The following is a 24,733-nucleotide window of genomic DNA, read 5'->3' as shown; positions in this document are numbered from 1 at the left end:
TGTACGAGGTATGTTGATACCCAAGAATCGTAATAGCCGAGTTGATGAATATGCTCTATCAACAGTGTGGCCCCAGTTTCTTGCTCATTGCCACTTCCCGCGACTGGGGTTTTCACAATGACTGGCCAGTATATGCAGCTCTTGGCCATACAGCTGTATACATGCCAACTTTGCACGCCTGGTAGCTGCGAGCAACGTTTATAATGTGTCACCACGTGCTCTCGACCGGAAGCTGTATGATGGATAGTGGCAGTAACCTTCTGAATCGCACTTTTATCCGCGAGGCGGAACCGAGAGCTGTCATTGAGATCGTACTGCTGATGTCAGTTGGGTATGGGCCTTTCCAAGAAACAAAGTCAGCCACTCTCTTACCAGCCCGTGGTACTCACTCAGAGAGCGAACGGAACAGGATTAAGCATTTTACTGACAGGCTCGATCTTCAGCAGTAACGTCAAAGTCCTCAAACGAAGAGTTCCCTGGGATAGCGAATCCAAAGGGGTCTCCGTTCACAGTCCGACGACCACGGCCAGTATGTAATGAAAGGGTGCTCTTCGCAGCGCAGCAATCCACCTGTGTGGTTGTGCAGCTTCAGCCTCCGATGCATAGTAAGCCTGACCGTCTATCAGTTGCACTGTTTGAGGAGTCCGCAATACTGATGTCCCCCATGGACCTCATTTGTGCAGAACGAACCGTTCGCAGTTCTTTGTACTCAGTCTCACCAATCACGCTCTTGTGACCATTGCACCAGCCAAGTCCCTCCTCGATTCTAGTTGCGTTGAGTCAATCATATGCGAAACAAAAAGCGAAAGGGCAAGTTGGGTGAATGAGGCACTACAGGAAAGATTCCAACTTACTTCGGGCAGCTGTATTGATGCTATTGTATCTTTGCTAGTATGCACGTCACCGCACAGGGGCTGACTAGCAGGGGTTAAACGCAAAGAACCATATCCCGCAATCCTCAGGATACACCTGAACGTTTCCGGCAGATGCCTGATGAGGATCTTTCTGTGCGGATTGCTCGGAGATACTTCAAATGGAATGTTTCCTCGCAATGTAGTGTACAATCTGCTGTTGCCTTCTAAGCTGTAAGTTCAATTAGTTATACTTGCGACTGCTGGTATGCGCCTTGATATTGTGTTGAGAGCAGCACGGGCGATGGTCAGAAGCGAACCACAAACGGTGTGAGATGTACTGGTCTGTACTGCCTTCACGAGTCGGGAAGCACTAGAGTCAACCATGGATCCTCGCCCAGTTCCTATGAAATACACGCAGGACGGGGTGATGCTGAGCTCAAGGATCAAGAGATGTTCAATGGTGCCGATGGAGTTGGTAATGCTATCCACATAGCCGATACGAGCAGAGACTTGATCCTTCTTCTTCTCCCTAACCAGTTTCATGGTCAGTGAGGCAAGCACTTCTTCGTTCCTGTGTGATTGAAGTCCGACTTGCAGCGCATCTGTTTTGATTCTGCACCAGAATTGCCCGGTTCCATAGTGACGAACAGCCAGTCACTTCACAAATTTCTCAACGTCGGCCCCAAGATGTCATTCGAAAAAAGCTCCCGGCCACTCGGCGGCTTCAGGATGCTTGGAAAAGGCCCTGCTATGATGTTCCACAACCACGTTCTTGTTGCATGCGTCCGAAGAGATTCTTCTCCGCTGCGCTGTATCGTACGATGTTCCTAGTAACCACGCCTCGAGTACCTCCAAGTGTATTCCCGAAGGCCATGATCTTCCATCGACAAATCTTGATGATCATACCCGAATGCATGAACGGAGGGATGTTGCACCATCACTGTTTCTGATGCGAGCGTTGTGCACATTTGGCCATGGGAGATCTGGCTAGAAGAGCCGGTATTGAGTGAATCTAGCGGGTTTTCATTCGTCTTCGTGTAACAACTGTCAAGAACTCAACTTGCTCCCTTGCTTCAGACAACGCAAGGCCAACAATGGGCCAGTCCAGTTCCTGGTGCGACCGAGCACACCCGCGGGGTCCAGCTCATACATACAATATTCACGGTGGTAGTGGCCTGGTGTTGTTCCTCTGTTGGATTAACGACTCGCTCAGCCAACTCCAGTAGAAGCAATATGTTTGTGTGTCAAAACTACGGTTCCAGTGTGTAAGGCGCTCCTGTAAAGTGGCCACCGTCGAAGTTCCACACCCTGGCTCGAGGTTATGCAGATGATTCTACGGGAGCAACGACACCAAAGCTAGACAGGTAGAGCTCCACACCTCGCGTAGATTGGCCGTGTATCCTATGCCAATATTATACGCAGCTGCTTGTGCTCCTCCATTTCTCCGCGTCCGATCATCATCATGGCTAAAACGTCCATGTATGCTCCAGCCGTATGCTATCCTAGAAACTTTGGTAACATCCCTCAAGCTCGCGAAAAATGGGCTTACCCAGCTCTTCCCGACCAACAAGAGGGTGATACTGATGCTAATCAGATAATCAGCCTGCTTCCAGATGAGCGGGAAAGTCAACATGGGGTGTATCTGTCTGGTGAGAAAGAGGTCCGAACGGTTTAGCAAAAGCTCAATGGATGATATCTGTAGTGGCCCAAAGTCACGTCGGTCGCTCGGGTGCCCATAACATCTTGAGTAACGGTTGGAGCAGCTCATAACATAGCAGTCTTCTCATCTGACTGGGCTTATCAGTGAAACACAGTACTTATGAGCAGTCGAGCTTCTACATAATAAGTCGGCTTCAGGGTCGACCAAATCCTTCCAGCGAAACAAGATGTAGAATATCTCATCGTATGCCTGCCGGACTCTCGATACATGAGACAAGGCGACGAATAGACATCGGAGGAGGTAAAACCCGTGGCATGGCTTGCTCCGTAGTATGAAGGCTCAGCTCACTGTTGGCACAAACATAGTCACCCTGTGTAAAGAGTTAACACATCCTCCTCTTCACCCACCTACACACCCACATTCGAATCCGATTCTCTCCAAAATTCTTCCCAAGCCTGACATATACAAGCATCGCGCACGATGGATCCCGGAGATCTGATTTTGGCCAAACTTGAGGCGATTACCCGGGCTATAGCTGTCGCTCCAGCCGTGCCTGAAGCAGCGGACCACGTCGAGATCATGTACAATCCACTTTGCGAGATATGCCGACCAAAATCAAGGAGCCACGAGGTTTCATGGCAGAGATGTGCCAACTTGGGGAGGAATCGAAGGAAGTGAAAGAGAATAACAAGCCGAAGAAGATGCGAAGCACCAGGCAGATATTGCTCTGGGAAGGGCGGAAAGTTCTGGAGATGCTCGCAGAATTCAGCTCGAATTGGAACCTTATACGACGGAGTCTCCCTTGTTCCTGATGACAATATTAATCGACCGCCCCGGCTCTGCTCGCTGGAGAACATACCTACTCCCACGAGAGACACAGGCTTAATCAATTGAAACGCGCACTTCAACAGTACTCCCCAGCATTCTCGATTTCGTAAGATGCGGAATGGTTGCATATTTGACGAGCTAGCTATGACTGGATGTTTCGGGTTGCTGTTCTCGGTGACCGCATCAAACTAGACAGGGACAGGGCATCCAAAGCTGACGGCGACGGTTCCGCCAGGGCCAAAAACATCAATCAAACCTTCAATAGCAGCCCAGGTACCCATTCCACAGCATGCAAGCCCAAGGAGAACGTAGATCAGTGCAATGGTGCTTCTGAGCCAGGTCTTCTTGTAGCCTCGAATCCACCGCTTTAAGCCGTGATCGTGCCTGATTGTCTCGCGTGTGGCCGGATTGAAGCCTTCGCCTGGAAGTTCGGCAGCCTTGTGGATGATTGTACTCATGTACATCATTCCTGGGAAGGTGTAGGTGAAGTTCATCATGAAGACGGCACCGACCAAGCTGGTAATGCCATTAAGGTTGGGCACCGCGCCCGCAACGATAAATGCGAGAATCCAGTAGCACGGTCCCAAAACGTACCAGAGCATCCTGCCCTTCTTCTCGACAATCGACGGGAACTTGAAGATGGCTTGGAAAACCTCAAGGTATACCGTCTTCATGCCGATGTTGAAGTACATGATGATGGCAATCCAACCTGAGAGAAGTCTGAGAACGTTACCGGCAGTCTGCAGACCATATGGATTGACAACATTCACGATATTGTTGGCAGAGTATTGGCCGTAGAAGGAGTAGACGAAGACACCGAAGAACATGTAGACGATGGTGATGAAGGCTTGGGCGAGCAACATGCCTTTCCAAAAGTCTAGCGGATGCCTCATCTCTGCAAGGAAAGCGACGAAGAGGAGGGCACCAGCATACGCGTAGACCATAGTGTTGACTGCGTTGAATGTAGCCGCAAAACCTGGAGCTTGCTGTTGGTACTGATCTGGTGGAATGCCTGCAAAGACTTTGATGGGCTCGATGGTCTGGATCAGTGTAGACCTGGTGATGGCTGGGTAGTAAGGTGCGAAGTGTGCAGCAGCTACCATACTGTTGCAATTCTGGTTAGCAAGCTATGTGAACGGGAGGGTGAAAGACTGACCAGATGATAAAGTTCACAATGTTCATCCACACAGCGGCATTCGAGATCCATCCAATCTTCCTCAAGCTTCGAATGAACCCTCCAAGCATTCCGACTGCCATGATGACAACCATCATACCTACAAAGCAAACGCTCGAGTGGGCGATCTGCTCGATGTTCAGAGCCTTGCTGAAGATCAAGATGGACACGGTGAAGAATTGCTGAAGAGATTGGGCAATGTTGATGAAATGGCGTAGCTTCACACCGAAGAGTCGCAGAAATGGATCCCCGAAGCTCTGCATTGGGTACCGAGACGAGTCAAGATCGAGGAAAGTTTTCCAGATAACCCAACCACCCCAGGCAGCAAAAATGCCGAAGATGAGATAGAGAGCTACACCAGTGCCGTAGCCCACGCTGGCAAAGACGAACCTGTTAAACTGTCAGCCATGATCTATATCTGAGCGTCGAGGTCTACTCACGGTGCACCTGACCAACCGAGAATGTCGGTGGTGATGAGGAAGAACATCTGGCCCCAACTGGCAGTTCGGAGTGCACGCGCAGCAGTACGCCATTCGGCATCCGATACCTTCAGGGGAAAGTCGGCAGAGCCAGCATTATCGACACCAGTGACATCGCCAGCGGGCTGCTTTTCATCAAGCTGCGCCAAGGTCTGAAGTCTGGCCACTTTGTGTGCTTTTGCTTTCTTTCGGCCATCCTTTGAAAAGGGAGTCTTGACTGTGTCGAGTAGAGGAGTACCATGCTCAGCCTGGAACACTTTGTTCTCTTCAATCTCCATTTCACGCTCGATTTTGGCCCAATAGACGTATTCCTCGTACGTCACGGTGCTGTCGACACGAGCGGCGAACCCCCATACGCGCTCCTTGATTTGTGGTGTCTTCTCAGCGGAGACAGAAGGTTTGCGCATCTGCTGCTCCGTCACCAGATCGAGCTCTGGAGCTGGATGTGCTATTGGGGCGATGTGCTCCATGGCTGAAAGACAGTTGAGTGAGTGAAGAAAGAAAGGCAGAGGAGAGTAGTCGGAGGGCCAAGGGACTACTAATAAAGGGCAAACGAAAGAAGATGTTTGGCGCATCCCAGCTGTTGCTCCTCGCGATGTAACATAGAATGACATACGAGCAATCGGGCTGCGGTTCTCGAGCCATTGCCAGCCTCTTGGATTGCGCCAGGGGTGTTAGCGATATCTCGTGCCCATCTTGATACGATGCTGCTTGCCTAGGTGGCACTCTTGATAAGATGAAGCTCGCTTGGGTCGCACGAGCACAACATGCTCTGCTGCGATCGGCGAGTGATCAATGCGGATCCGTTGGATGGGATGAGCAGCCGAAAACGTTCGCTGACATATTGAACGACCTGATAAGGCAAGTTGTGGTCTAGAAATGCAGCGTTTCATCGCAGCTGCTATCAGGTGGCCAGCATGGGATCTGCACTAGTAGACTCAATTACCCCGGACATGCCAAGCACGAATGATCCTCGAACGGGAAGGTGATAATCCTCCAATTTGAGGCTTCAACTTCCAAGCTTCCTTCGATTCGCCCTCGACCGGTGGAGACCCATAAACGCTGCGATTCCAAAGATAAGTAAGGTGGTACTGCTAGTGAGTGTCAACTGTCCTAGTTATCTAGATGTAGTATCTGCCAGGATGAGTGCGTTCGGGAGAAGCACGCTTGTGGTAATGATACGAGCTCACCGCGATCGCAAGTAGGGACCTGGATGGCGAGGTAAAGTTGGATTAGACGACGTTGGATTTGGCGATAACGGTCCTGCAGGCCCAGTGTCTCTGCCCCATTGCCATATTCGCTTCCGATAAGACTGTGGTATTTCGTTCAGCTAGCTTGAGCCCGACCAATACAATGGATATATGCTCTAACGTCGTAGTCCCCCGGCATACAGTCCCACAAGTATTGGTCGGTCCAAGAGAGGCGATTCGGCTAACCGAAGATCAGAACAGTCACTCGAACATCCTTTGCTTTCATGCCATATTGATCGTCCCATGACAACACAGGGGCAACAGCACCGTCGTCAAGTCGCTCGAGATAACAGTCGGTAGAGCCTTGATTTCCCATGCTTCTGTAGTGGCGAAATCTGAAATACCGTCCGTGTCTTCTTTTGGAATGTTGCATCCAGCATCTTGTGGGAAGCACTTATGTGGGCCTATTGAAACCCAGCAAATCAGGGGCGAAAAGTCGTAATCAGGCTTTGTGTTCAATGAAAGGTCGCAATGCTAATGTTGGCAGCGTGGATTTGATAGGAGCGATGTGATCAAACTTAGCGACAGCCAGACCGTCACACTGAGTAAATCGAAAGGAATGCGGTATCTCGAGATTACGAACAGCCTGAATGTGTATGCTTTGTACGACGATGTCACAGATCGACGTTGACACTCGATCGAGCATCGTCCATCCTCTCCTAATCTTGCCAATGGCCCCTGCTCACCCCGACCACAACATACAGCGAATCATCGCGTCTCGAAGTTCGTCTGCAACCAGTGGTACACTCGACTAGGGCAAAGCAGTGACAACAAGAGTAGACCTCTTTATGGATATCTTTGATTGCACAGGAGTCTATTCCTCATAAATCGACGTGCTTCAAATGGGAACCTCGGCAAAGAGTTTGGACATCAGCGATACCTTCGAAAATCGTTGGCAGGGCACTTGGGTGTGAGTATTGAATTGTAGGATCTGCATGCCGGCACGAGTAACGTTTCGGGCGACATATTGAAAGTTGGCATAATGGCAAATCAGAACGCAGCCCCGAGCCTATCGTGAACCCTAGATCGTTGCAAACGTCTCAGAAGGACAAGCGGAGCCCCTATATACACTTAATTCCATATTATAGGTATCCCTACTATCCTACTCTATAGTACCTATCGAAGTAGACCATACTATTTTATATAATAGATACTAAAGAAATCTTTAACCGTCTATATTACTTAGTACTTATTATATAACGACTCCTTATTTAAAGCGGGCTAAATCTCTTATGTATATACTATACTTATGGTGAAATCTTAATCTTTATGCAAGCCATTCTTGAAACATCTCAGCCAATGCAATTACTTTCTCCTCCTGGAATCTCCGTCCTACTAATTGAAGCCCGACGGGGCCGCCATGGGAAACTTCTGGATCGTCTTGCATGCATATCAGCTTCGTTCACGACAACAACCATAATTTCAACTCACACTCTTCCCATATCTTGCCATCCAATTCCGTCAAGGGCTGGTACGTTTCATCAACCTTGTCGATGTTTTTATCCACCCTTGTTACAGGAAACACGACTCCAGGCGAATCGATGACATTGACCCAAGGTGTGTAGCCTAACCTTTGTTAGTATTCACCGTTCTTTACATTGACTATAGAGGGAAAATGACTTGCCGTAATCAGTAGTGGCAAAAAAGAGGTGAGGAGGAACAGGAGAGACTGGCGACAAAATCGCATCAACCGGCCTCCCAGAAGAGGTCAGCTTCGCTGTTGAGTTCCAGTAGTCCATATACTGCTTTTGATATCTCTTATGTCTGAGGACGAGGTCGAACACCTCGTTACCCGGTTTTGGAGTAGTGGCTCTGATACCATAGTTCCCTTCAACGCGGTCCTGCGGAGGCTCACCGGCTAGGCCGAGATTGTAATGAATATCCACACCTCCGTCCGCTTTAAATGCTTCGAGCTATTGAGCGTCAGTCAGACATCTAAAAATTCTGTTCTCACTCACAGCCAATGCGGTTGCCTCTAAATGTGAAGGCGGATTCCACTCAATCACGTCATGGCCCTTCTTCCGGATCAGATCTGCCACGAAAGCCAGAGCTCTCTGGACAGGAGGAAGAGGCGTGACTTCCCCAGTAGTTTTGTAAAGACCAAATGTCAATCTTGTACCGTCGGAGGGTAGTGAGGTTGCGAGTTCCCGGCGCCATGGTATTTCGACAACGGCTGGATCATGCAACCATGGCTCCTGGCTCAATGTTGCTTCCACCAACAGCCTTAAAGCTCTGGCGCTCGTCGCCATTGGCCCACAAACAGAAGGTACAATATTCTGTCCGGGCATGCTATTGGCGGCGCCAAGATATGGGAGACGGCCATAAGAGGGTCGAAGACCATATATCTCGTTGAATGCAGATGGATACCTACAAACTGTTAGTATAGATGATAACGGCTCAAAAACTACCAACTCACCTAATACTCCCACCAATATCAGTTCCAACACCTAAAGGACTTCCGCGCAATGCAATCAATGCCGCTTCGCCACCACTGCTTCCTCCGCAAGTCAGGAGGCGGTTGAAGGGGTTCAGTGTATGACCCGTAATGTGATTCCAGGTGACTCCACTCATCACGGTATGTGGCAGATTGCTTTTGCAGAACGGGACCGCGCCGAGCATGCAGACCTCTCGGACGAGCTCACTCTCCACGTTTCGTTCTTTCCTCGTTCCCTTGACGCCCTCGAACGTGTCAATCCAGCCAACATATCCCATTGTTGTTTCTACGCCACGAACATGGAATTGGTCTTTGAAACTTATTGGCAGCCCATGAAGCGGTCCGACGGGGCCTTTCCCAGTCGCAAGATTCGCATCTAGTCGCTCTGCCTCCATGATTGCTTGATCAAAGAATATCTCTAGCAAGCAATTAGTCTATATTAGTTGAATCCGTTAGTTCGCAGCGGAAGCTTCGGTCATTGAAGACGAACCAATTGGTGGGCCAGAGCCGCCCGATGGCAAAATGCCGTGACCACTTCGGTGGCAGTCCATTTGCCTGTTCTAGTTCGCTCCACAATACCGACAGCGTCGGTCTCAGTTATGTCGATTTCTCGTTCTGACAGAAACTGTCGTATGTAGTCTGCAGTCACATCTTTCTGTGACTCAGGAGAAGGTAATGGACGGGGAAGTCGCCATTTGGGGGGAATCAGCCCCAGCACTTCCTCCCGCTTTTTCTTGGCACGCGCACTCCAGGTGGCATTCATTTTGAGATGTGAGTATGCAGCACAGATGATATATAGCGGGTGTTAAACGGTTTGGAGCATATTTGGAAACCTCAGTTTTCACGAAAGCTCAATCACAAGTATTTATGTTTTAAGGTTCGACGACGAGAAGATCAGATCTGAGCTACAGGCTGACACGCACTAACATAGTGCTTTATCCGCAAAGATTCGGGAGATGCAATGGCTTCAGTTGACTAACAGGCTCGTCTATCCGAGCAGACGCCACAAAGTATATGTCGCAATGGCTTAATTTGCATAACATGGTTCTTTATCCGAGAAGAAGCCACCAAGTATATACCGCAACGACTTAATTTGAAGAATATGGTTCTCTATCCGAGAAGACGGCACCAAGTATGTATATGTCGTAGATAACATTCAGTGAATAATGAACCATCACGGATCCAACCAAAAGCCGCTTTCTTATCTCGTGATCCGCCTGCACTCTACCCGATCAACGCTGGGTCCGAGTTCCACAGGTCCTGCAGTGACGCCACGGAGATAAGCGAATGACTTATCTCAGTCCTATAACCCTGCTCTATGGTACCCATCGATAGAAACCAAGCGATTTTATACGACGGGTACCAAGGTTTTCGACCGCCCGTATCGCTTAGGAGGCGAGGTGCGGTCAGACGGATGTACTTGTCGATCAGGTCATAGGCGGGCACCCTTGGATCAACATTGATCATACGCAGAGGCTTTGATACAGACACTGGGGGAGGGCGGCCTGGACGTTCAGCAGATGTCACCGAGAACGTGGGAAGTGCAGACAGCGAGCCTTCATTCTGCTGGCCGAGGCTAGTCACTGACGAATCCCTCCCGCTGAGCGTCCGAGGAGCCGTACTGCTTATGGATGAAGGAGAATCGACATCACCACTGGCTCTGGCGACAAGGTCCTTCACCGGACCATCAGGCCAGACACAGTCCAGGTGGTTTCTCTGACAGTTCTTGCAGCGTGGACGTTCCTCGCCACACTTCTTCTTCCGACTTCTGCAAGTCAAGCATCCGGTTCTCACCCTTTTTTTGTACTGATTGGGAACCTGTGGTTCAGGCATGAGGAGGGGCTTGCCCACGCTGGCGAGCGGCTTTCGACTGATGGTCACCACATTAACTGAGATGCGAGGCCTTTGACTGGATCCCGACGGAGATTCGACAACGAAGCTGAGGTGTGAGCAGCATGATCGCAACAAGAACTCTCCAGGGGGTCTAGGCACACATGTCTGGTCGACAGACACCGCGGTGCTGAGGGACGGAAGATGAAATGCCCCGAAAGATAACAGGACGGACGAGGTGGCCGGCCGCCTGGATATCAAGATATCGAGAGGGTCAAAGCGGCGAGGGGTCAGCTATGCCCGATAGATGCACGTATCCGGCGCACCCTCTTATATTCCACAATTAGACTCATCGATTTTGATTGCCTCTTGTCTAATTAGATATTCAGATACATGGAGATGGTCCGCAACATAAAATGAATGATAGACAGCACTAACTAGTACAGCACATGCTTGAGGCTATCGCGGCGCCTTTGCCTTTCCCTCTCGTCCACCCAGGTTCGTACAACATAGACGATGTCTTTCGAGAAGACATCGACATTAGTTCCGGAGGGCTATCTCAACCAGGTCGAAACCGGTAGCCTTCTTTGCCGTTCCGTCCAGAAAGCCAAAGGGCAAGATCGATCCTACTCGCGCGAGCCGCGCTGAGTCACCTCTCCAGATCACCGGCGGCGGCTGCTTCTGCAATATATCTTGTGTGACGGCGGTTGCCCATTGGTCTGCAGGCAGACCCTCGCCCACAAATCTTTCTTGCCGTAATGCCGTCTCGACTTGCTCCTTTGCCGGGGTGTATATCAAATTTTCAGGCAGTTGCGGTTGTGTGGCAATCTCATGGTTTTTGATCAAATTGGATCTGACCAGTCCAGTCTTGAGCTCAATCACGGTGATGCCAAACGGTTGCAGCTCTAGCCGTAGTGTCTCCGAAATGTGCGCCATTGCAGCCTTCGAGGCACCATAGGCAGCCGCAAGCGGCAAGATAAGAGAGGCAGCTATGGACGTCTGGTTGACGATGATTCCTTTTGACTTGAGGAGGAGTGGCAGAAACGCCTGTATCGTGGCCACATATGATCACACGTTGAGGTCGAACAATTTTCTCGCCTTTGGGATAGACATGTCGGTCACGGGCATACTGTATGCCGCACCGGCTTTGTTCACCAGAATGTCGAGGCGAGGTATCTTGCTGACGCAAGCAGCGATGGAGGATTCCGACAAGACATCGAGTGTCAACGTTTCGATCCCCAGCTCCGCGACTTGGGTCATTCGCGCCGGGTTTCGAGCCGTAGCATAGACATGCAAGCCAGCTTTGTGAAAGGCTATGGCCAGAGCGGCACCCAACCCTCCATCCAAGCAGCCGGTGATAAGTACTGTTTGCTTGGAGCCCGGCATTGGTCGAAGTGTACCGTTGTAGAGGTCGGGAGTCGAGTTGAGCAGGATTTCTCTGCTTTGGTGCAGTGACACGACACGACAGACAGCGCTCGAGCGGTTTAAATGCATTCATTGGAAGATTGCCAGCCCTGGAGCGGAAGCCGTGCCTGCGGAAATTGAGGCTCCATTCATGCCAGCGCCCGTCCCTGATTCGATTGGTACACAGCCCCGTGGCGGAATCTAAGCCTAGATAAGGACTCCTCAGTGACGGCCACCGGGGGCCTGGTGCGGAAGCTCTAGCCTCCCAAGCCTTAGGGCGACCCTGGTCCGTGGCGGGAAAGTCGCTGAACTGAGTAATCGACTACGCCGCGCGGATGCCCTACGTGGGCCTAAGGAGCCTCCTTAGCCACCATGTTATAGGCGGAGAGAGGGACACTCCCTGGGGACTCAGTACGATGAGCAAGTCTCCCTTAAAGCGGCACTGCACAGTTGGGACCCCACCCAGGCCGGATATTCGATTGTCGTATCTGTTCAGAAACTGCAGAGTATGTTTTCGACAGATACCGGCCTTTTGGCGGCAGACACAGGCCTCAAGCCCCAGACATGTTTGGCCGGGCGATGCACCATAGCCGACCACGTCCGCCCCGAGTCCGTCAAGCGGGCGCCTGCAGCCGGTGTCACTTGAAAAAGATCCGGTGTGATCAGCTACTCCCTGCTTGTACGCATTGCAACAAAGCTGGCACGCCTTGTGTCAAGTACGATGCCATCGCGAAGAGGGATATCCCTAGAAGGTGAGTCGTGTGCACGGGCGTGGTGTCTCACAGGGACAATTTGCGCTGATGCTAGTATTGCTTTCCAGCCATGTCACCCACCTGGAACAACGAATCCATTATCTGCAGCAACTCTTAGCCGATAACGGGATTCCTTTCTCGCACGAGCCTGAGAATTGGCCGGACGTTGCGCCCCAGGATGCAGCGCACTGGGCCTCAAATCCAGACAGGCGTCGTTCTCCCAGTCCAACCAATGTGGCGAGATGTCGACCTCTCAACACCGACCGGTCCAACACAACGGAAAATATGCGAGTACATAACTTGAGGCAAGCCGACGAAGCGACATCAAATGGACCCTTTACCGGAGAGTCGCCATATGTCAGCTTGGTTCCTGCAGGAGGCGGCTCGCGCATAGGACTTCCAATATATGCACAACCTCTGAAGGGCGTCCAGCCTGCCTCGATACCGGTTCGGGAAGTGGCATTTGAGCTCGCACGAATCTATTTCGAAAGGTCAAATAGCCAATTACCGATCCTATGTGAAACAGAATTTATGGAGCTCTTCGACGGCATCTACGATGGGGACGACTCCGCCAAGTCTCCGTACAGTCTCTTCACTCTTCATATGGTTCTCGCGATTGGAAGACGCTTGCAAGTCTGTCATGATCTTTTCAAAACTAACTCTGGCGCAACGAACCATCACAAAAGTCCTTTGAACGTTGCCGACGGGCCGGAAAACTACTATACGGCTGCGACATCGCAACTGGAGCTGCTGCTAGGCTCACTTAACCCCCGGGGCGACTACCTGTCAGGGCTGACAGAACTTCAGGTTGTGCTGCTTATCTCAGCGCTCTCATTGATGATGCCGGTAGCTTCGGGACTTTGGTACACTGTAGGTGTCGGCGTTCGGCTGGCGGTAGATCTGGGACTGCATCGAGAAGGTGGACGTTTTCCTGGGCATCAAAGTGACGCAGCGGCCGCGCCGACTCGCGACCACCCCGCTGTATTGTCCCCCGAGCGGACGAAAAATCTGAAAAGAAGGCTTTGGTGGTCTGTTTACTCGCTTGATCGCATTCTATGTATGTGTACAGAGAGGCCGTTTTGCGTGGCAGACGAGGTCATCAGTACCCGGTTTCCATCTCTCTGGGAAGACCTGGCCACGACGAGAACGGGCACTACGACCTGTGCTGCTGAGAGACGAGCAGGCTCGAAGCTGATTGCACAACACTGCTTCAGGTACCGGCGTCTACAATCGGAAATCCTACAAGTTGTGCAGAACCGGGAGGCTCGAGATGCGTGGGCACCGGCGGATCATGACAGCAGTCCATCAGGCCCTATGCCGCCAGTGTCATCCTTCCTACACGGCTCGGTTTCCTACGAGGCATGGCGCAGTAGCAAGGCCCAGAGTCTTCGAGAATGGAAAGAGTCTGCTCCGACCCAAGAAGAGACGGGAATCGCATTTAGCGAGTTTTTCAACATGAACTATTGGCAAGCAGTAATGATGCTCTACCGGCAACGCGTTGATTTGCCCGAAGCCTTCAAACAGAAGTTTGCCACAACACAGGCAATCATCTGTCGAGGGCCCATCCACGACGAGCGGGACGACGAAGACGTGCACCTGATCCTTGCAGAGGCAGGGCAACACGTGATACGGCTGTACAGGCAACTGCAGCAGCGCGGTCTCCTCTCTTATCCGTATCTTGCTACACATCACATTTTTCTGGCTGGTAAGTCGATTGTATTTGAGCAGCATCTTGGATCTAGGAGGCTTATCTGATCGTGTGGGGACAGCAACCACCCTTCTACACTCCTTCTGGCATTCCCGGCGTGTACAGGAGAAAATAGTGAGTGTCCATCCTACGCCAAAACTTGGACATTCCATCCCAACAAGCTGACCCCGGGACAGAGCGTCGAAGAAATAGATCTGCTTAATCTAGTGGCCTGTTCGGTCCTCGGAGCTCTCGCCGAGCTCTGCTCACCAGCAAAGCGCTGCTTAGAGGTCATCGACACCATGAGCAAAAGGACGACCGAGATGTTTCTTTCCAAAGCATCCGCAAAAGCCAGTCCGAGGCCAAGTGTCTTCACTTCCAAATTTCAACAGCCTCTTACACGCTCTAACGGCCACGTCGACCATGCACCACACCGTGACTCTCCCTGTGCAGGATCCGAAGATAGACAAGCCTCTCGACCATCGACTAGCACAGAGATTCCTTCTTCTCCCACGAGACAAACGCGACCAGAGCTTGCAGATGGCAACACCCGCCTTGGGCCTCTCCTGTCATCTATGGATCCTGATCCTGATGCTTCACAGGAACTTGGGATTAACGGAATAAGCGTCGACGACCACTGGTGCTTAGAGTCGGATATCCAAGAGGACTTTCCTTCTATCTATGGGCCCTTTGAGGATTTCTTCTTTGGGCAGAACTAAGTTAACTTTTCATTCCCTTTGTTTGATTCTTCTCAGACACAAGCCTAGTCTGCTGAGGTTATGGATCTCGTTCCATGATGAGACGAAGAAGATGGTTTCCGAACTCCAATGGTTGACCTTCCGGGGACTCGATGATTCTTCTGACCCTGTTTCCTTGTCCTTCAATCAGCCACGTAGTCTTATCCCTGGATAGCTCGCAATCACCACCGCCACCCGAGCGCACAGCCTTCAACGAGTCAAGTTTCGGACGTTGTCGTCTGTCAGTCACCAATTGGCCCTTGGCCCATTCCCCTTTTGTTTCGATACGAAGGTCCTCAGTTCCACCCTCGACGGCCGACCTCCACTTCAAAGACTCCGATGTTATAGCGTACCATACGCAAAGGGGGTCGTGCAATTGCACTACATCGTCTTCGCCACGAGGAATGCGTTGGCTTATGGATGCTCGCCCACGGTCACGCTGACTGGCGACTTTGTCGAACAAGGCCGTCATAATCTCCAAGAGCCAAGTTGCAAGAGGAGACCCTTGGAGAAGATCGCCTGCGATGGCTCGTTCAAAGTCCGTCCTGCGTAAAGTATGTCTAGTCGTGATATCTAGAGGGAAGAGGGTGAGCTTCAGGGGTCTCAAGTGCCGGCTTCTTTGTTGATCGTCGAGAAGGGCACGAAATGATCTCTCCGGCCAGTGGTTTGCAAAACGGCGTGACTGTGACCCTGACTGTGGATGCAAAGGTGGTAGCGGCACTGTCGAGCAAGGGTTTGAAGATGTCAGGGCAAAGATGACCGCGGCAGCGTACGGATCGGCATAGACATTGGCCTCGGCCAGAGGGGTCGTGTTTCCCGGCACGTCGACGGCACCGCCCATGAAAACGACTTCTTTACAGCGGGAGAATGATTCGGCGTCTTCCATGGCCGCCATGGCACAGTTGGTCAGAGGTCCAATGGCCACGATGGTGACGGTGTCTGGTGGGTGAGCCTTCAGAATTCTCAGCATCTCCTCGTGCGCCGGAGCTCGCGAAACCTGCAATGGCAACGCCGACGGCAACGTGCCAACACCTGGCTCTTCTGGGGCATCTGATGGCACTGGCAAGTTGAAAAGGGCACACCACTCCGGGGGCGGTGAACATTCCGGCATCTGTTTTGTTCGTGCTTAGTACAAGGTCTCACTCGGCCCGCCGATGGGCGCTTGGAAATCCAAAGATGGGGGGTGATACCGTGGAGTGCGCTCCTCCCAGGCCGTCCACCCCATGAAACTCATCACAATTGTGGACGTGGTCTGCCAAAGGCTGTTCGGCACCCACTGCGACAATGGGCTTGTTGTTCTCTCCATGCTTGGACACCAGAAGGGAGTGGCTTTTGCCGTGCGTACGCCGCCATTCTGACTCCTTTTGGACAACGAAAAACAGGGAGAGTAGATTGCGGAGACAGCTGCAACCGTTGCGCGTGCGGCCGTCAGCATTTGACCTGAGGGAAAGCGAGGGGAACAGGAGGCGTTTATCGTCTCTGGGACTGGTATATCCGTACATATCCGTACGTACATACGTACCTCTTCACGTCAATGTTGCCGAATGTGACGGACAGCAGGAGAATCTCTACTTCTTCCGATTGCACTGCAAGGGCCAGGAGGATGGCTAGGACGTCGTCGATTCCGGGATCTGTGTCTATGATGATCTTCTTCCGGGTCATTTTTCGGACTGGAACAGGTCTTGGAAGAAAGGCGTCCCCTAGTGGTATGTCCTGCAACTTGGGTTGAGATGTCAACAAAGAAGTACGAGGGATGGATAATTTGCTCGGGGGCAGAGAACAGTGAAGTCGGCAAATTTAGCCTACAGCGAGGCTGTCCGAGTTTTGTTTCCAATACTATGGCTCGAGAAATTCCAATGATAGACCGGACTCGGTTGCCGACGTCTTTGCTAGAAAATCCTCCACACGCGCGCCCCCCTGGACTATCAGACTACCAGTGCGGACGGTCGCGACGACCGATACGCGCTGTTACTATCATAACTAAAGCTGTCCATCCAATCTGTCGCCTTCAAGTTCGTTCTTTCGTCCATCCAACCTGGTAGCTGCTGCTATCTGTGATAAAGAGCCAGCCCCCGCCGCAAATGATTTCGGTGTCGACCCGGTTGGTCCGGTTGGAACCGAACAGGCTCAAACCGGCATAGGCCAGACGAGGCTGCGGGGGGCCTGATTGCAGTATCCATACGTCTATGGGCACACAGACCCCATATCCCGCGTGCCCGTGGTAAGTCACTTGGTTTCCGTTGTTCGAAGAGGGGGGGGGCCGGCGTGTGGCCATGTCCGATCCAATGTCGTTCTCACGTTGATAAGCATCACCTTCTCGACACAAGCGGCCAACGAGTTTGTGGCATATCTTATCAACAGCTGGTCCCCAAGGGCCAGCCCAGCATCGTATGGTATAGAAAGGGCCTGGCCAGACAGATGGCGGAAAATGCTTGAACTGAAAACTCGGCCCTTTTTTGTCTTTCTCTTTCTCCTTTACCATGGTCGAGCAGCCCGAAGTTCATCGCCTTGCAGTCAATTCATCTGCCGAGAATAATACCTACCGCCACCACAACATGACGATGACGGACTCGAAGAGCGCCAGCGCCAGCAGCAGCGACGAACACCTTGTCACTACTGCGAATTACTCCTCCGATCCGGAGAAGTTTGAACATGGATACCCACCAAAGCAGACGAGTCAAGTTCTTGTCGACAGCGAGCCGTCTGACCCCGAAGCGTCGGACAAGCCAGCATCCCGCAGCAACAACAACAACAACAACAACAACATCCAGGAGGGATCCCTCATATCCGGCGACGACCGGAAATGGGGCCGGTTCTCCTTCTTGTATCGACATGGCAACAGACTCATCTTCATGGCGATATATGCCCTTTTCACCGCGTAAGTTTTCTTGGAGCGAACCTGCCGGTGTACATATATACGCGAAAACTGACAACACTTCAAGATGGTGGATCTTTGGACTCTGCAAGCATCGGGAACGTGGCTGGGTGGTCCTCTTTTTGATCTGGCTTTCCTTCACCGTCCGCCTCATCTTCTTCTACCTGCCGAGCAGTCGAGTTCTGCATGCGGCGCAGTTTGTGTGGCTGAACACCGTGCCTCACATGATCAAACCGATCCCCGTGAGGCTGAGGACCTGGGCCGCAGGTGCCGCCACGGCAGTCATCATCATCATCGTTGCCTTGGAGCCGCATAACCTTCCCGGGGAAGAACGCATTGATCGGGTCATCAGTCTCATCGGCCTGGGCCTGTGCATCTTCGCTCTCTGGGCCACTTCCAGGCATCGGTCTCAGGTCGTGTGGCACACCGTCATTGTCGGCATGTTGGCGCAGTTTATCATTGCCTTGTTCGTCCTCCGCACGGGTGTCGGGTTTTCCATCTTCAACTTCCTCGCTCAGCTGGCGAGGGAGCTCCTCGGATACGCCAAAACTTCCGGCATGGCCTTTTTGACCTCTGACAGCTTCGTTGCTGGCGCCGGCGGCTACTTTTACCTGGTCGGAGTGCTTCCTTGCATTGCATTGTTCGTCGCCATTGTGAATTTGGTAAGACCCCTCCCCAACGCACGCACCCCTGGCCAATCGAGCGAGACGGTGAAGGGGATCGATTTCGAATGAAAAGAAAAGCTGGCTGACACGCAAAAACTCTATTTGTAGTTGATCTACTGGGGCACCATCCAATGGGTTGTCGGCAAGGCCGCGGCGGCTTTCTTCTGGATCATGAAGGTCTCGGGAGCGGAAGCGCTGGTGGCCGCGGCGTCACCCTTCCTCGGGCAAGGAGAATCCGCGGCCCTGATCAAACAGCTCGTCCCTTACCTGACCAGGGCCGAGTTCCACCAAGTCATGTGTTCAGGCTTCGCCACGGTGTCGGGCAGCGGCCTGGCCGGCTACATCGCGCTGGGGGTGAACGCCCAACCACTCATCTGCTCTTGCGCCATGTCGATCCCGGCGTCTCTGGCCATCTCCAAGCTGCGATACCCGGAAACGGAACAGACGCTGACGGCCCACGGCTTCGTCGCCCCCGAGAACCCGGCAGATGAGAAGCCGGTCAATTTCCTGCACGCGGCGTCGCAGGGCGCCTGGCAAGGCATCAAGATCGCCGCTATCATCGGCGCAAACCTCCTGGTGGTCATCTCTCTGATCGGGGTCATCAACGGCCTGTTGGGCTGGTGGGGTCGATATTGGGGGATCCACCATCTCACCTTGGAACTGATCTTGGGATACATCTTTTATCCCGTGGCTTTCTTCCTGGGCGTACCCCGTAACGACGATCTGTTCAAGGTCAGCCGTCTGATTGGAACCAAAGTCATTGTGGTAAGTTGTGCCTCACCATCTCAGTTCAAACAAGCTGACATGTGTGATAAGAATGAATATGTTGCATACTCCAGCTTTCAGACCGATCCGTACTATTTGGCCATGTCCGCTCGGTCAAGGTTGATCGTGACATTTGCTCTGTGTGGATTCGGAAACATCGGCTCGCTCGGCATTCAGATTGGTGTTCTTTCCCAGCTTTGCAATGATTCCCGCGTCAAGGATATCAGCAGGGTGGCCATGAGTGCCCTGGTCGCCGGCGTCATTTCCACCTTGACCAGTGCCTCGATCGCCGGTCTCTTGTTGACGGAAGAGACTGCTGCCAAGTTTATGTAAACCTCTATGACAACATATATAGGTGTGGTGTGGTCTAGTTGGTCTGTCTAGCTCGTTCCTCTACGGACCCATATTGCATAGAAAGGGGATCTTACCTTCCTATCTGTTTGCCAGAAGAACTATGAGAGTCAACCACACCATAAGCTACATGAAAGAAGAAATAGACCGAACAATTACTACTAACTCCATCCCGGATAGATCCGAGAAACCTTGGCCGCTTCGGACCAGCCAAACCCGATCTGAGATGTAGTACTAGACACATGAAGTCTGGCCGACTTTCCGATAGCGAAGGACATAATTCTTAGGACTAAAAGGGTCTTCTGGAATATTGACACAAAAACACCTAGACAGGGATTGATAAGGATTGCCACGGTGTCCGGCATTCATCAAAAGGGCCCAGCGAGCAATCGCCCAAAGATATCGATTATATAACTGTTTCGCACACCGAGTAAGTCACTACTGTGCACAAAGGGGGAGATATTCTCAGCGGTAGAGATCCACAATACATCTCAGGATGTTAGCCAGCTGTCTGATATCAAAAACAAAGGTCCAGATGCACAATCAGAGAACACCTGGAAGAGGGAGCCTACCCGGTAGGTTAGAAAGACTCCTGTATGTGTGTTGTCTCTACCTCTACCCTACTAAACCGCGGCGGGAAGGGATCGAACCCGCGTCCTACTCAAGTATCCTGGCGCGTAGCGTCGATTTCCCCGTCTCTCGTTGGCCGTCGTCCGCGCGTAGCGTGAATTTCGGGGTCCACCTGCGTAGCGTGGATTTTTCGTGTAGCGTGATCCCGCAGCCTCGCCCGGCCGAGTGCAGCCTCGCGGGGCGGCCGAGTCGTTTGTCGGTCGCGTTCCCCAAACCCGTCACGAACCGCAGGTCTGGAGGCACGGCCCTCCTGGTCAAGTATTCCACCTACCTACCATGACGTCTCCCGCATGGCTCCAGGAGCTAGGCTTCGCCCTTAGTCAACCTGAGTCTGCACTCATTTGTCGTTCGTGTCAATATGCCATCTCCTGTTGTCCTCGATCGATCCAGCAACATTTGATGACTGTCCATCGTTACTCGTCCGAGGCATGTCGATCAGCTCTAGACCGGCTTGGGCATGTTACCGTCGCCGATCTGCCTCGACTTCAACCTCGCCCGGACGAGTCGCACGAGGATCCCCTTCTACGAACGACGCCCGGGTTTAGCTGTCTCCATTGCCCCTTTCGGACCAGCAGTGAGCAGCTTCTGTGGCGTCATCTGTCTTCTCAACACCAAATCGCTCGGACCGAGGCCACTGTCAGTCAAGATTATCAGTGTGTCTTACTCCAGCAATGGGCGATCTCTGGTTCCACCGCACGTCGACCCTGGATCGTAACTACTAATCATCCTATCACTGTCACTGTCACCAGCACCGCGTCTCGAAAACGTAAACGGTCTACATGGACGCACAAGAAACAGCCACGACCAAGAAAAGCGACGATCCAGGCGCGGATCTGGCTCGAGCCTGCGAGCTCCACACCGTCGGCCCTTCTTTCCTCGATTCATCAGGAAGAACATAGACGACTAGCTTCGAATCATACCATCCCGCTCCTCGAGCAACAGACCATCCAGGCCCCATCGCCATGGTACGAGCGAACTGGATGGCTCACGACATTTGCCAAGCTCCCTCGAGATGTCCTTCTCACAATGACGCTCCTGCCAACCAAATTGTCACGAACCTCTGGCCTTATTCTCGGCCGACTTCGAGGGGATCAAGCCCGCACGAGCCAGCCTCTCGAGCTCTAGAGTTCGCCCGAGGACGAAAGTCGGATCCATTCCGTGCTCGCCGCCGTGGACGAGATGTTTGACCGGTGTGAGGATACTGTGCGCGGAACCGCTCACCCATTCCTCTGTTGGCTGCGAAGTCAACAGGTCGACCAGCCTTTCAAGCGCCCCTTTCAACTTGTCGCGCGTGACTCAACTCGACATCGATACCGCCGGTATTGGAAGAGATGCCTCGCGTTCTGTTTACGGTACGGTCAACTAACGGAGAGCGCTCGATGCCTGCTCCTGGTCCCAGTAACCCAAGAAGAATAGCTTCTCCTTCAGGAGATTTACAATCTCAGTATTATTAGATGTAGTTCTAGCAGCCCTGAAGATCAAGATCCTGATCCGAGAGAGGAAGATAATGACGACCACCCGGAGATTAGCGACGAAGACGAGGAGAGCGACGAAGATATTGACAGCGAGGATGAATTGGACAGTGGCGACGAGTCGGACTACTCGCCCACTACTGATGACACTATCGAGGAGGATGAGCGACCTAGCGGCCAAGTGATTCGTCTAGTCAAATCATCTCCGGCCATCGCTGACCTCGTCTTCCAGCTCAGCGTGTCCTGGTGCACACAGCCGTTTACCAATGGAAAGGCTGACTCGACCATCCTCGGGTTTATCAGTGGTGTCTTTGGATTTACCTCAGAGGGGAGGGGATATCAACGACCGCGCGCGTACACCCCTACTCTCTCCGCGTTGATACATCTCCAGCTCCTGATATTCCTCGAGTATGCGCGACCGGTTCAAGACTCTCTATCACCTAGGATTTCTGTTCGACCGCCACAGGAGCGGCACACCTCACTCCAGCACATCCGCCGTCGATATACTTGTCTTGGCTGCCTGACCCCTATCGCGGAGTTCTACAGTCTCCGTCAGTATGGCCGGCGGCTGGCCAGCTCAGATGGACCGGCATTTTTTGTCCGTTGGAGTGATGACGGGCAGACCTTGTTCTTCACCGAGTACCAACTATCTCTCACATCTTTTCGCGAATTGACACATCATTTGCTGGAACAGGCCTTGGTGCTGGGTGGTACATTGATGGGCGGGTGGTCTCCTCCGTGCGACCTCCAGGCCATTCGAGATCTCGTCTCCCAATCTGCCCCTGGATACTCGTTTGTTAACGATCCACGAAATGGGCTTCGGACCGCCTATCTCCAGCTTTCCTCGCGTTTGTGTGAACAGGGCCCCGCACCACTGATTGAGTGTGACCAGTGGGTGAAGCATCGTGTCTGGCAATACCTCCGAGAGCACGAGAACTTTTTGGCCGTCCTGCTCCAAGTCTTTTTTCTATGCAGTGGTCAGGTGCCCCGCGTCAAGACACTCCTATCACTCGAGGCGCGGAACGGGCCAGCCAGCGCTCGCGGAATCTATGTCTATGGCGGTGCCATCACGTACATTACACATTCTCACAAGGCACAACGTTCGACCGGCCAGGAATTTCACGTCGCACACTTCCTACCGCCGTTGGTTGGTCGCCTCGTGTATTACTACATGGTATTCATCCGTCCATTCGTGGATCTATTACTACGGCAATACCTCCATGTCACAACCACCAGTTACATATTCGCCTCTAACCCATTCACTGCTCAACAACAAGTCCCTCGGCTCTGGGAAACCGGTGACCTAACTCGTTGGCTACGTCGAAGTAGTCAATCGTGTATTGGCGTTCCCCTCGCGACCCAAGTGTCCCGTCAGGTCACCGTCGCCATCAGTGAAAAACATCTTCGGGGCCTAATGGTCCCCACGGATGTCTACCGTGACATGGGTCCGGGCAGCCAGAAGATGCCACGGTGCACAAGGAAACCTCTACAGGAGATGACGGAAGAACCGAACAGGGTGTCGAGTCCCTAGATGATCAAGGACCTCCTGAGGAGTCAACGTCCCATCCAACATCTCCGCCTCAACCAGACACCCCAACATCTCAGCCTCAACCGGAGTCAAATGGCAAGGATACATCTCCGCCTCGACTAGACACCCAAACATATCAGCCTCAACCGCAGCCTAGGCGCAAGCAAACATCTCCAACTCGACCAGAAAACCAAACATCTCAGCCTCAACCGCAGCCTAGGCGCAGGCAAACATCTCAGCATCTACCGGAGCCAAAACCCAAGCAAAGTCTGCCTCAACCGGTGCCCAAGCGTCAGCAACCATTTGAGCCTCTACCAGTGTCCCATCGGAAGCTGAGGGCTAGGCCAGCGGCGCACCCTACGTTAGAGCAGGGCCACGACGACTCAGATGGAGGGCCGGATGATTCCCAAGAGGACGAAACTCAGGATGGTTCCGAGTACGGAGACAAGGAACTTGTTAGAGGAGACGATGCTGAACACGACCGGGAGGAGACACCACTACCATCATCGTTGCAAGAGCAAGTCCCCGAAAAGTTCAAAGTTCGCCCTCAACCACTACCATCTTGGGAAGAGTCAGGCAGGGTTAGTGGTATAGGTGACTTACAGCTATTCAACTGCCACGACGACGACCCTGAACAGGTCGGGGACATGAATGATGATCAGAAAGCCACTGCGACCGACGAGGCGGACGATTTGACACAGTACCCATACGGCGAAGATCAAGCGACCAAAGCTATGCAAGATGCAATGAACGCCCAACACGAGAAAATGATGCATATGAGTGAGGACCTACTGCGGGAAATGTGCATATTCTACAAAATTGACATCGACAAAGCCAAACGCCACGATAGCACATCTATGATCAGAGGAATGCGCCGTCCAGTCAAGGTCTACCAATCTACGGGGCGTATTTTGTGCTACGAACGGAAAGACGGCGTTTCTTTGATAAGACTGGGAATTCAGTACCCTCGTCCGGCAACACCATCATGGCAGACCAGCCGGGATTTGGCAGGTCTGCTACGGCAGCGGCGATTATTGTGTCAACCTTGGTGTTGGGAGATGCGTGGGACGAAGTCAATGATGCCCGCGAATCCAAGGATCCAGCTACGAGGGGACTCATCTAGCGAAGGGAAAGCAAAACGCCGATGCAAGATGTCCGTCTAACGAAAAGTTTGGCGTCTGTTGTCCCTGTGTTAGGAGAAATCCATCGGCCAGAATGCATGTTACGAAGGGTACGGTTATCTTCGTTGTCCCCAACGCGCTCGTCGTCAACTCCGTTGAAGAATGGTATAAGCAAGTGGAGATAAAGGACAACAAACTTGGCTTCCATGTTTACGCGCAGGTCACGCAAGAGAACGG

General features: G+C 52.4%; 7 protein-coding genes across 7 annotated transcripts; 3 read left to right on the top strand and 4 right to left on the bottom strand.

The window, feature by feature from the left end:
• Window positions 1-3,530: 3,530 nt before the first annotated feature.
• Window positions 3,531-5,465, bottom strand: A1O1_04578 (uncharacterized protein; the record flags this gene model as incomplete). The annotated part of the gene is made up of 3 exons (XM_007725470.1): window positions 3,531-4,446; window positions 4,499-4,906; window positions 4,957-5,465. The coding sequence occupies 3 exons, from the start codon at window positions 5,463-5,465 to the stop codon at window positions 3,531-3,533; spliced, it is 1,833 nt and encodes a 610-aa protein (XP_007723660.1).
• A 2,047-nt stretch (window positions 5,466-7,512) lies between these two features.
• On the bottom strand, window positions 7,513-9,442 carry A1O1_04577 (uncharacterized protein; the record flags this gene model as incomplete). The annotated part of the gene is made up of 6 exons (XM_007725469.1): window positions 7,513-7,625; window positions 7,677-7,816; window positions 7,866-8,158; window positions 8,204-8,612; window positions 8,662-9,113; window positions 9,170-9,442. The coding sequence occupies 6 exons, from the start codon at window positions 9,440-9,442 to the stop codon at window positions 7,513-7,515; spliced, it is 1,680 nt and encodes a 559-aa protein (XP_007723659.1).
• A 1,607-nt stretch (window positions 9,443-11,049) lies between these two features.
• A1O1_04576 (uncharacterized protein) lies at window positions 11,050-11,895 on the bottom strand (the record flags this gene model as incomplete). The annotated part of the gene is made up of 2 exons (XM_007725468.1): window positions 11,050-11,556; window positions 11,584-11,895. The coding sequence occupies 2 exons, from the start codon at window positions 11,893-11,895 to the stop codon at window positions 11,050-11,052; spliced, it is 819 nt and encodes a 272-aa protein (XP_007723658.1).
• Window positions 11,896-12,477: 582 nt separating this feature from the next.
• A1O1_04575 (uncharacterized protein) lies at window positions 12,478-15,071 on the top strand (the record flags this gene model as incomplete). The annotated part of the gene is made up of 4 exons (XM_007725467.1): window positions 12,478-12,665; window positions 12,734-14,370; window positions 14,435-14,487; window positions 14,550-15,071. The coding sequence occupies 4 exons, from the start codon at window positions 12,478-12,480 to the stop codon at window positions 15,069-15,071; spliced, it is 2,400 nt and encodes a 799-aa protein (XP_007723657.1).
• Window positions 15,072-15,129: 58 nt separating this feature from the next.
• A1O1_04574 (uncharacterized protein) lies at window positions 15,130-16,751 on the bottom strand (the record flags this gene model as incomplete). Its single annotated transcript, XM_007725466.1, has 3 exons — window positions 15,130-16,200; window positions 16,280-16,493; window positions 16,612-16,751. 3 exons carry the CDS (start codon window positions 16,749-16,751, stop codon window positions 15,130-15,132), a joined length of 1,425 nt encoding a protein of 474 aa, XP_007723656.1.
• An 893-nt stretch (window positions 16,752-17,644) lies between these two features.
• Window positions 17,645-19,727, top strand: A1O1_04573 (CNT family concentrative nucleoside transporter; the record flags this gene model as incomplete). The annotated part of the gene is made up of 4 exons (XM_007725465.1): window positions 17,645-17,967; window positions 18,032-18,626; window positions 18,738-19,394; window positions 19,446-19,727. The coding sequence occupies 4 exons, from the start codon at window positions 17,645-17,647 to the stop codon at window positions 19,725-19,727; spliced, it is 1,857 nt and encodes a 618-aa protein (XP_007723655.1).
• A 2,027-nt stretch (window positions 19,728-21,754) lies between these two features.
• On the top strand, window positions 21,755-23,378 carry A1O1_04572 (uncharacterized protein; the record flags this gene model as incomplete). The annotated part of the gene is made up of 2 exons (XM_007725464.1): window positions 21,755-21,819; window positions 21,842-23,378. The coding sequence occupies 2 exons, from the start codon at window positions 21,755-21,757 to the stop codon at window positions 23,376-23,378; spliced, it is 1,602 nt and encodes a 533-aa protein (XP_007723654.1).
• Window positions 23,379-24,733: the final 1,355 nt, after the last annotated feature.

The sequence above is a fragment of the Capronia coronata genome, assembly GCF_000585585.1.
Source record: "Capronia coronata CBS 617.96 chromosome Unknown acBCG-supercont1.4, whole genome shotgun sequence".
Classification (NCBI taxonomy): domain Eukaryota; kingdom Fungi; phylum Ascomycota; class Eurotiomycetes; order Chaetothyriales; family Herpotrichiellaceae; genus Capronia; species Capronia coronata.
Note: the sequence above shows the minus strand (reverse complement) of the source record. Positions and strands in the feature narration are given on the sequence as shown.